Raw genomic sequence first — 12,169 nt, 5'->3', positions numbered from 1 at the left:
CAGCCGTCTTCTTTTGAGAATAGAATCTCCCTAAGAAGGCCGTGGTGACCTCGTCCCAAGTTCTCAAGGAGTTAGGCCTCACCTCCTTCTCAAGCCATTCAAGAGCCCTTCATATCAAAGAAAAAGGAAATAGCTTTAGTCTCACAAACTCTTGAGTTACCCCATTTACCTTGATTGTGTTGCAATATTTCTCGAACTCGTTCAAGTGTGCAAGAGGGCTCTCATGTTTTGCTCCACTATATTGCCTTCTTTCAATCAAATTTATCATCGCGGGCCGAATCTCGAAGTCATTGGCTTGAGTGACGGGTGGAGCAATGCCGCTTGAAGCTCTATAAGCTCCCGGAGTTCCCAACTCCTTTAAAGGTCTTTGAGGTGGTGGTTCTGCGTCACCCATTTGATCTCGATCCTCCTCGAAATTGGTCTCTCTAGTTGGGGGAGTATTGAACGGCCTAGAACCGGCTCTTTTTCTCCTTCTATAAGTTTGCTCAATCTCGGGATCGTAAGGTACCAAGATCCTGTTATGAGTTCTGCGCATACACTCTCAACAAACGCAATTAGTACCAAGGCTACAAGTGTAGCCAAAAAGAAACAATTCTTTTTGAAATTTCTATGGTTTATGGTGAACTAGACTCAAGTAATCAATTAGCAATCAACAACACCGCTCCCCGGCAACGGCGCCATTTTGATGGGCGTTAGAACGGTCGCTCATTCCACACTCAATCAAACACATTTATTAACAAACACCTTACAAACCAAATGACAAGTAAGAGTTCGGTCCACAAGGAACGGGATATGGTTGCTAAAGATCTTGACACTTAAGCTAATTCGAAGTCAATGGTGAATTGGGTTTCGTCAAGTAGACAAACAAACTATGGTTCTAAATCAATGGATTAAAGACACTAGGGAATGGGATCCACTCAACCAAGACAATTAGGCAAACAGGGAGTAAAATAGACAACATATAGCAAGGACTATATGTAAAATCAACCTCATGCAATAAGAAAACAACTCACACCACTAAACTTAGATTCCTCATTAGTCTAGCAATAGATGATACATAATCAAATTGCAATAAGTAATGACATACTCAATTTACACTTCCATGTCAAATTAGGCATATCATGCTATCAAGCTCCTAAGTCAAGGGTAGCTAATCCTATCATGAAGAACTAACAAGCAATCTCATATAATCAATTTAATTGCAATACAAACATCAATGTTTCTCCCACATTTGCATAACTAACCCAAAAGGTTGAGCTTCACCCAACCCCTAGCAAGAAAACTACTCACAACTCATGTTCATCAACATGCAATCAACAATTAGGGTTCTAACTACTTCAATAATTTGGGAAAAGTGGTTAACAATTGAAATAACTATCATCCAATAACAAATTACCAAGAACTAAGAAGATTTAAATAACATGCAAATACCAAATAAAACCTGAAATTAAGTAGAAAAAGGTTGGAGAAATTACTAATTGAAGCTTCAAATGTTGAATACAAATTGCCAAACTTTGAGAATAATTCTTGAATTTCACTAATACAATGATTCGATTTGATGAAAACTAAGCTAAATGAATTAAGAGGAATGTTCAAACTAAGAGAGGTTTCTGAAAACTAGGCTACTGTTCTTGTTTTCTAAAAGACCTAAAGGGAAAGTATTTATACTCCCCGAAACACATAGGGAAATCCGTCAAAAGAAAACGGATTCCCAGCGAGGAGCGCCCGCTCCTTTAGGCTGCACGCCCGCTCCCCTGTTCCAGCATCTTGAGCAGATTGAGCTTCAAAGGGAGGAGCGCCCGCTCCATGAGAGGTGCACGCCCGCTCCTAACAGCACCTGATTTTGGGCAGAATGTAGCTAAGGCCGAGGAGCGCCCGCTCCTCTGGAGCGCCCTCTCCAAACATCAATCCTCATGTCTTAAACACGATTCATGCACCCAAAGCTTGCCATATCGAGTCCATATACCTGCAAAACATGGACAAACACAAACCAAGAGGGGGAAAACCGAGACAAAACATTTTCATTCAAAATTGGGTTCGAAAGAGGGGAAATGATCGCAAAATCGGGTTTAAAATTACACAAAAAGTGGTCAAACAAACCACTTATCACCACTATGCCCAAAAATCTCAAAATTTCCTCAAGAAGCGTGGATTACAGCCTTCAATTTTGTAATTTTTTGACCTTTTTTCGCCCGAAAATAAAAATTGCCGAGATGTTTACCATGGTCCCTAATACCCTCCAAGAGTCCAATTGGGTCGGTACAACCATCCAATGTGCCCTTAAACGGTAATTTTACCTGTTCACAACTTGAAGTGATTTCGTATAATCAAGCCTACCACAAACGTTTATGACAACATATAATGATCATATGTGGTTTTAAACGGAATTATATGACCCCGAGATGTATCCCTTAGAGTGTCAAAGCTTTTCGCCACCGGGCTCGAAACCTGAAAATTTTCTCAAAAAGCGTGGATTATAGCCTTCGATTTTGTAAGTTTTTGACCTTTTTCGCTTGGAAATAAAAATAGCTGAGATGTTTACCTTGGTCCATGATATCCTCCGGGAGTCAAACTTGGTTAGTGGAACCAACCAATATACCCTTAAACGGTCATTTTACCCGTTCACAACTTTAAGTGATTTCGTAAAATCAAGCCTACCACGGACGTTTATGACAACATGTAATGATCATATGTGGTTTCAAACAGAATAATATGACCCCGAGATGTATCCCTTAGGGTCGCAAAGCTTTTTGCCACCGGGCCTCGAAATCTCAAAATTTCCTCATAAATCGTGGATTATAGCCTTCGATTTTGTAATTTTTTGACCTTTTTTCGCCTGGAAGTAAAAATTTCCGAGATGTTTAACATGGTCCCTATTATCCTCCGGAAGTCAATTTTGGTTGGTAGAACCATCCAATATGCCCTTAAACGGTCATATTAAATCAGATTTTGAATTGACAACTGAAGTTAAATTGTTAACTTAAATCAGATGCTGAAGAAGATGAGGAGAAAGCAAGTGTGATAAGCGTCTCAAGTCTGGGTGATTAAGTAGTGACAATTTACAAAGAATGTAATGTAGGGGAGTGTCTAAAGTGCAAAGGAGGAGAAATGAAGAGAAGTTAAATAGTCAACTTGGATGGAGCTTCCTCATAGGCGTCGAGGCCTTTTTGGGTCATAAATTCATAATTTATAATTTACTCTTTTTAACTTAAGCAATTTCTCCCTTTTATTATTTACTTGCATCACACCACTGCTATGTCACGCATTTTAAAATAAAAAGATTTTAGATCGAAATTAATCGAAATAATTTTACCATCGATAAGAAGAAAATGTTAAGGTGTCGCATAATAATTTTTAAATTTATAGTTTGATTTATTCTTCTACCTTTTGTAATCACTTTATCATATGACATGATAAAAAAGTGTGTTGCAAGTATAAAAAACGGATCAATCACATGTAAAGATCTACTTTCGAAGGTTAGTCATGAACGTTCAACTCTAATATAGCTCGTAGTTTTAATAAATTCGTCGAACGTTTAATTTATACCATAGTGGCATATAATCATATATAGTATACAAGTTCAAATATGTTGAATTTCTATAATAGAAAAAAACAAGAATAATGTATGTAGGATTGTAGGGTGTAGAAATGTGTATATTGTACAATCAAGTTGATATAGACATGTAATCACGGGTTAATAATAATTGATGAGTCGTCTAATCTAAGTAACACCCTGTTTCTTAGTTCTTACATTACCATCTTGTTTTCGTAATTACTTGTCATTCATTAGTACCTTTCCATGGTACTTTCCCTTTTTTCTCTTCCATTTCTTAATCTTTTTTGGCTTTATTCTTCACGTTATTATAAATTTGTTGCCTTTTTTTTTTTTTTTTTGGTTTAAATTATTATTAATTTGCATCCCACTTGTATTATGATAAATGAAATCATAATTATTAAACACAGCTCCTTAACCAGAACAAAACTAGGGGTACATTAATATGAATGTAATCTTCATGATCAAGCCTATAATCTTAGTAAACTTTAGTAGTACTATTTTATTGGCGTTAGATCAAGCTACAAAGCCAATCATTAAATATTGTGTACTTATTATCGTCCTTAAGTATGTTGAATTTAACTTCTTTTCTAGCATATACAAAGTAGTTTCTAAACTGTTTTTTTTTTAAGGATCCATCCGAACCAAAAAGTAGAAGGGAAGGTAAGGTAATCCACCAACTCCAAAGCATATACGTAGATGGTGGGACTCAAACTTGTAACTTAAAAGTTCAAATATGTTATCGATACATTCTATGAAAATTCTCTATCAGTTTATTTAGAAAATATTCTAAGAAAAAAAAAATTGAATAAGAGTGTTTCTTATTTTTGACACGCATGTATACAAACTTTTTTCCTAAAAAACTATACATTATATATAATGAATATGGACAAGAATTTATTTAGAAGAAAAAACCATGAGATCAAATGATATTGATTATGAAGCTTCATATCATTTTTTTTTTTTTTTTTTGGCATGTTTTTTCCTGCTATAAAGTTATTATTGCTTTTGAGTATAAAGAGGATTTCAAATTCAAAAATAACCATTTTATCAAATAATAAACAAAATGAAAAAGAATGACAATGTAAAGAAACTTACTTGAAGCCAACAATAGAAACAAGTAAATTGACTTTTTGGAATTGTGGGCTAGTAAATTCACACAATATAAGCCATAACATTATGACCCACCTACATTTCAAAACATAAATAAAATAAAATAATTTTTTTGCAAAAAAACATCATAAGACAAACATAAAAAGAATATAGGATCAGTTTTGTAGAATCTTTACTTCATAAGAGCCTCATCATTGAGCATTGATTTCACCAAGTACTCACTTTATCGTGATTATGTATGTGCCACGTACTAAACTTGGTTAGATTATTAGATTTTTACAGTTTACATGGTACTTTTTACTTACTATTTTGGTTATAAAAAACCTGACACAATGCACCTTTTAAAAATGGGATTGTCACTAATGTAGAGGATCGAAACTATTATTGGTTTCTAGTTATCTACACTACTTCTAGTTGTCTCTATTTAGTGTCTAGTTGTTTTAAGTTCAAACTATGAGCTTGTTACAACCAAATAAAAAAAAAAATAAAATAAAAAAAAAAATAAAAAAAAAGAGAAAAAAAAAATAAAAAAAAAAAAAAATAAAAAAAAAAAAAAAATACACACACACACAACTAAGAGCTTGTTAATTAGGTAATTGTTGTTGATTGGATAAATAGTTTTGAGAGAAACATTCTACGGAGTAATTAGGTAATTATTGATCAATCTTTTCAAACCTAGAGAGAATTGCAAGATTCTTGAATTTGTCATTACATGTCTTACTAAATTGTTATTGTCATGTTGCCTTAACTTCCTTCTCAGTTAGTTTTTGACGTTTTTATATTTAATCTCGTATTTTGTTACTTCCACAGCACTCTTGTTCAACAAACACAAGTGTGAATATTATTATTACAATTTTGAAATGAAATATTTTTCTTGATGAAAGATGGAAAATCCCTTGAAATTAAAGAAGCCAAACATGTAAAACTAATTATTGAGCCCATAATGTTAATTACCATATATATATTGAAATTAAATAAAACAAAAATATGCCTCAAATTTACAAGCTTACACCAAATTTTAGAGACCCAAAAATTAAAACAAGGCATAATTGGGAAGAAAAGAAAAGAAAAAAAAAAAAATCTTATACACTTGTAGGGAGGGAAAAAAAAGTAAAAAAGGCCAAGAAATATTAACAAAGTCTAGTTGGTCTATTGTATGTAGGGGAGCTAAATGATTTGTTATGCTTCACCATTTTGGACATTTGACTCTTCATTTCCTTACACAAATTTTCCAATTCTAACACTCTCCATTGCATTCTTTGCATGTTCAACTTCATATCTTCACTTCCTTGTGATATACATTCATCATCATCCTCATCTTCATCTTCAACATCTTCGTCGTGATATTGGTGTGTTGTTGCTCCTTCCGATCCATATACAACAATTTGTTTGTTGTTGCTCTTGTTTGTACTAGGGCTCTCACAATAATATTCCAATTGATTTGCTTTTGTAGGGGGTTCATAATTTGCATGTTTTTGAGAAGCAAGTGCTTGAACTGAAACCCTAGGAGGAATCCTCGGGTTCTTTGCTAGGTCCTTGCATGCTTCTAAGGATAGTTTTTCGTAGTTAAGACATCGACATAACCTTGATCGTTCTTCAAATGAGAGGGTTGGATGAGACTGCAATTATAAAAAAAAATGACTTTCTTATCATATCATATTATTCATTTCATTATCAAACTCACATCTAATTGAAATTATGAAACCAATAAAGTAAAAAGTAACGAGCACCATGTTAATGCTAAATTTCGATACCGAACCCACTTGTATGTTGTATATGAAATTATTGAACATATGATGTAATAAAGTAATAAACACAACTAATAATAGATGTATCTAAATCTTGTTCATAATTTGTATTTTTGCTATAATATCCTTGCTATTAATTTTAGTAGCTACTCAAAGCACATTTATTAGCCACAAATTATTTTCGTGATTGTTCTTTTAGGAGTTGAGTAGTGGGTGTGTGGGGTCCACAAGAGGGTAATGCCTAGATTAGATTAGGTATAGTTACCAAATCAGTCAACTATGGCCCACATATTGATTTAATTCTTGTCCCAAGAGTAAAGGCAAGAATCCTCATTGATTGAATAAGCAAAAATGTTATGTGATCATGTTCATTGATTGAGTTCATAAGGCATATGCAATTAGGTACGAGGCATGCCAAGAAAAGTTAAACATACACGAGTGGCGGAGTCCGGATTTTTTAAATTTAAAGACTAGTATTCATCGGTTTTCTTTGCTTATTAAGTTAACATCTATTTTGACTAGCTACCCTATTATATGACGGAGTTTATGATAATTGGAAAAAAAAAAAACCAAAATATTATTTGTAATGCACCCGTTTGTAATGATGATTAATTCAAATGTTATTGATGATAATATATTAAGAAAGTGAAGTATGAAAAGGGTTAAAAGTAGAAGTAATTGGTCAATTATGATTTTAGATGTTGACAATAAAGAAAAACATCTCAATCGATCAACTATGAGCCATGTAATATAGAAAAAGCATGGACCATTTCCTCCATGATTTTTGTAAAGTAATCTATCTTACCTAGGGGTGTCAATCGGTTTTGCGGTTCGGTTTTTGGTTCACTTTATCGGTTTTCGGTTTACAACGGATCGGTTTTTAACGGGTTGGAATTATTATCGGGTCAGTTCGGATCGGTTTTAAATAATTTCGGGTCGGTTCGGTTAGGTTTGTTTTTATTACAGTTTCTTTTCGGGTCGGATTCTAATCAGGTCGGGTTATAATTGGTTCGGGTCATAATCGGTTCGAGTTAAAGTCGGTCGGTTTAAAAACGGTGTTTGTCAGTTTAAAGCGGGTTTTGGGTCAAAACATATCGGGTCCTAATCGGGTCGGGTTGTAATCGGTTCAGGTCATAATTGGCTCGAGTTGAACATAGTCGGTTTGACAACTGGTTTTGCCAGTTTTAAACGGGTTACGTTAACGTATATATCCTAGTATATCCTCAACATTCTATAATTAGTTATTCCAATAGATCATACGGAGTATTAATTAGTTGTTTAGCTTTAATTAAGTCCTTTTTCTGTATAAAGATTTTCAGGATCAAATAATAATAACAAATCTAGAGTTAGCTTTTGATTCAGATTTTTTTAATACAATATAGTGTTCGGCTTTAAGTTACAGGTTGTAAACGATTTGGGTTTATTAGGTTTTTGTCGGGTTTAATCGGTTTCGGTTTACAATGGGTCGGGTTGCTATCGGGTTCGGAAGTACTCGGTTCGGGTTGTTCTCGGTTTCGGGTTGTATCAGTTCGGCTTGATAACGGGTACGGTTCATTAACGGTTCTCAAACATTCGGATCGGTTCAGTTTCAGGTTTTAAAAAATCGGGTCGGGTCAGTTTACAGTTTTTAAATAACAGGTTCATAGTGGTTCGGTTCCTTTACAGAACAGTTCGAAACGGTTCGGATTCACCAGTTCGGGTCGGTTTTTGACAGCTCTAATCTTACCTAAAATTATGATCTTTGGAGTATGAGGCATCACTATACATCTATTAAGATATTTAACTACTCTCACTCTTTCACTTTTTTTTAGTGTGTAACATACTAACATGCTCTGCTAGTAAGCATAATTGTCTTGACTCCATTTGTTCATTATTTTCAAGTGAATGTGACATATTATTATTTAAGAACGAATAGAGAACTAACGGAATTTAAAACCATTGCATCATTTATAGTTGTAAAAACCCTACAACTAAAGCAATCAAGACACTAAAATGCAAATACATGTGATTGGTCTAAATTGCATACAAGTATAAAATGGTGACACTTATAAATTAGACTATATTGTAATTCAATAGGCGTCTCATTTAAATTTTATGATTTATTTTTATTTTAAAAGTTAATTTTACGTTATTTTGAAAAATGGTGGGACACTTGCGTGTCACCCAGAACTCTTACTAGATCCGCTTATGCACATAGTAACCTTGTATGTTGAGTAGGGAAGGACGGTGGGGAAAGAAAAAAGCCATGTAACAAGAGGAAAATGTCATGTTCATAGCTAATAGGCAGGGAATCCTTTGTCTTATTTTCTCACCTTTGTCTCCTTTGTATTAAGTCTTTTTGTAGTCCTTAAAGTTTTAGTCCAAAACTACATCTATCACCCCAACTCATCAAATGGATAACAAACAAACTTTAACACCATCAATAATAAGATGCCCCCAAAATGGAAAGAATCAATTTCAAACCCCATCATTTTTACAAGACAATATTCACCACATGAGACACAATCATAGTCCGTAACAAAATACAAAATATTATTTTTTGCCCTGCCACCGATAAATAAAAAATCCTCTTGAAAAAAAAAAAAAAAAAAAATAGCCACCCATGACAAAGTTAATATAGGGTTAATTCGATCTGCGCCTTATTTTTACTGAACTTATTATTTCTACTTAACTCGTGTTTTTAACTTATCTTTATTTAGTTTAGTACAGTTATGCATGCTTATTTTAATAAGTTGAGGAGAACAAAGCCGAAGTAAAGATGGTGGCTTGCAGCCGAAAAGTAAACATAAATAGTAAAAAGAACATGAATTTGTTACCTCAAGGTAGATATCAATTGCTCTGTAGACTCCATCAAAGCAATCCCTAGCAGAATCTGGTAAACTTTGAGCAACACCTATGAATTTGGAGATTTTCAGGTTCTGATCAGGTGAAATTTCTGCCAAATACTGATCTACCAACCACCCCACTTTCTTTAATCTTGCTATTGAAACACCTTCACAATGTACAAACACTCTAATCAATCTTATTACAAGATTAACATCATAAACACCTCCAACATGATGATTCCCTTCAATACTATGCCCTGATACTAATAGATCATCGAGTTTCGCCAAATCGAGCATGCTGCCAATTAGTCTCTCCAATCCACTTCTGCAGACTCTGCTGAGACCAAATCCTGTTACCAGCCTCATTACCCAAAACAATGCTCTGCAAGAAAATGCAGTCCTTCCCATCAGAATAACCCCATAAACCGCGGTATCTGCAAGCCCACTGTAATCAGCTTTCGAGTATACAGAGCTGTTCTTCTTGCTCTGAAGCGCGGTTTTAAGGTAATGTAGCGCGAATTTGGTAAGCAACAGACTGTTATTGTCACTCCCAAAAGCACCTAAATTCCGAATTACCCTCTCTATTACCATTGGAGATAGTGTAGCCAAATCATCAAACCACCAAGCCTTTGTGTTACTACTAGTAGTATTGCTAATAGTATTATTGGTGCTTGAAGATGACAGTGGTTTGCTCAAATCTGGTGTATTAGTCTTAAATGATGAATTCGAAAGGCGAATTCTACGAGACATTGTGTTATCAGGGGAAGATGAGGATGAAGAATTCGACGAAAAGATAAGGGATATATCAGAGTTTTGAGCAATTTTCGCAAGCAATGTGGTAATGAGTTTATCAATGAGGTTACTTGAATCAGCTAATGTGAAAAAGGGTTCACAAGTTCTTAAGCATTCAAGAACATCAGCCCAAGACCAATGAAACATTTCATCAAGAAATGTTTCGGATTGTTGCAAAAGATTGTAACTTGAGTACTTATCAGTCATGTTCAGAAAAATCGAAGCGCAATAGAGCTGACAGACATTATGAACTGTGATTGGAATTCTACCATTGTTGTAACAGAATCTTGAAATTAGCTCAAACCCATCTGAACCTCCAGGAAAATCTTCAAGGGTAAAGCTTAATTTCTTGATTTGAGCTCTTTTCTTTTCTTGTTTGATCAATTTCCTGAGTTTACCTGAAAAAGCTGAGACAATTTTCTGCAGCAAAAAATAAATGTTACTATTGAAATTAATAGAATATGATTTCTTTATATAAAAGAACAACAATTATGATGTCAAAGTAATAATCCCGAAAAGATGAGGTCGGCTACATGAACCAAAATTTTATCAGGAGAGGCCGTCTTGTGGGTAGTTGATAGAATTGATGATAAGAAATAAATGTGTTTGATAAATTAGACATAGATACATACATACCTGATTGAGAAAGAATGTTTGTTGGCCATTGATATGGATTTGAAGATCACATTGGTCTGCCATAATTTTGATGGTTATTTACATTGAATGAAGCTTCAATTCAAATAGAAAAATGAGAGACAGAAGAAAAGGGTGATATTCTGTTATCTGAGAGTTGGCAGGAGGTGAAGTAGACAGTGTGGTTTGGGTTATAGAAATTAGGATAGCATGTGTGTAGTGTGTTGGCAGATAAACAGGAAAATAGGGCTGTCTTTATTAATACCTTTGCCACAATTTTATATTATATTATATGGTGTATATTTTATATATATTTCGTCATCCATTTTATAATAATTGTGACAGTGTGACATATATTTGTGAATGCATAACTTTGATCATTAATATATGCAATATAGGGATTTCTAGAATGAGAAAAGCCAACAAAAGGTTGTCGTGTCACCAAGATATGTGTACAAAAGATTGACTGACCCTTATACAAGAGCCTTGAAAGCTGAGACGGTTGTTGTTTACGTGCAGGTAAAAATAGGGGGTTATAAAGAGATGCCCTAACAAAACAATTAATCATGAGGTTTTAGCCTAAAGAAATTTGAAAAGAAGGTAACACCACCGGTTCATAATAATTACAATTAAACATTTGTAAAAATTATAAAAACAAAATATATTTGATATTATGAAACTTTGCATTAGTATATTCTTAACAACATTTTACATGCTAAGATTTGTTTTCAATGTATCAATAGAATGATATACTCGTAGTTAACACTAACCCATTCATGAATAGTGAAAAAAGTCAATTGTATTAATATTATATTTGTGGAACAGTAATTAATTTATAGACAATTATCCAGAAACATTATAAGCATTGGTAGAGTTTATAAGTAAATAATTCCTTGCTTTTTCTGAATTGCATCATTTGAAGCTTCATGTTTGTTGACCACAACTAATATAACTAATTTTTAGTTTAAGTTTTGAAAGGTTTTCACGAGTCCAAGAAAAATGTGTAAGATGTACTTCCTCTGTTTTTCTATAATTGCAACTCACACTTTATCACACAATTTAAGAAAAGTGGACCTCGCATGTTATAATACACTTAAAAATTAAAATGGGGTTAAAAAATTGTTGGGAGTATAATCAAGTGGGCCATGTGCTTTAATTAAAAGCAATAGTATAATTTTCACCATTAAAACCTTTCTTTTATGGTTTGTTGCAACTATTATGACATTTTCATTGTAGAGAAGTGTTACAAGTATAAAGAAATAGAGGAAGTATACAAGAATGATATGGCGGAAATTATGTGTGATATAAACACTAGATCTAGACAAATTATCCTTAAAATTGTAACATAATCGGGCCTTTCTTCCAATTTGTTTCCTAGTTGGTGAGAATTAAAAATTTGAGGTTGGCTGGTTTGATTATTATTCGATTTGTCTAGTATCCACCGAGTAAATTGACTTCAAGTTGGTACTATAACTATACTATTATTTTTATATTTTTTATTACTC

At 33.7% G+C, this 12,169-nt stretch overlaps 1 protein-coding gene across 1 annotated transcript; it reads right to left on the bottom strand.

Moving 5' to 3' along the window:
* Window positions 1-5,607: 5,607 nt before the first annotated feature.
* Window positions 5,608-10,905, bottom strand: LOC145620218 (BTB/POZ domain-containing protein At3g19850-like). Its single transcript, XM_081674850.1, has 3 exons — window positions 10,668-10,905; window positions 9,231-10,451; window positions 5,608-6,285 (listed from the first exon to the last, which is right to left on the bottom strand). The coding sequence occupies exons 1-3, from the start codon at window positions 10,728-10,730 to the stop codon at window positions 5,797-5,799; spliced, it is 1,773 nt and encodes a 590-aa protein (XP_081530976.1). The 5' UTR covers window positions 10,731-10,905; the 3' UTR covers window positions 5,608-5,796.
* Between the last annotated feature and the right edge of the window lie 1,264 nt (window positions 10,906-12,169).

This window comes from Chenopodium album, chromosome 27 (genome assembly GCF_948465745.1).
Source record: "Chenopodium album chromosome 27, dcCheAlbu1.1, whole genome shotgun sequence".
Classification (NCBI taxonomy): domain Eukaryota; kingdom Viridiplantae; phylum Streptophyta; class Magnoliopsida; order Caryophyllales; family Amaranthaceae; genus Chenopodium; species Chenopodium album.
This window is presented reverse-complemented; position numbering and strand designations above follow the sequence as displayed.

Excerpts from the sequence above, each read along its gene's own strand:
- LOC145620218 (XM_081674850.1), bottom strand. The coding sequence starts at position 10,730 with ATGGCAGACCAATGTGATCTTCAAATCCATATCAATGGCCAACAAACA. Across the intron at positions 10,452-10,667 it reads AAACATTCTTTCTCAATCAG|AAAATTGTCTCAGCTTTTTC; the intron begins GTATGTATGTAT and ends TTTTTGCTGCAG. Across the intron at positions 6,286-9,230 it reads CAATTGATATCTACCTTGAG|TCTCATCCAACCCTCTCATT; the intron begins GTAACAAATTCA and ends TTATAATTGCAG.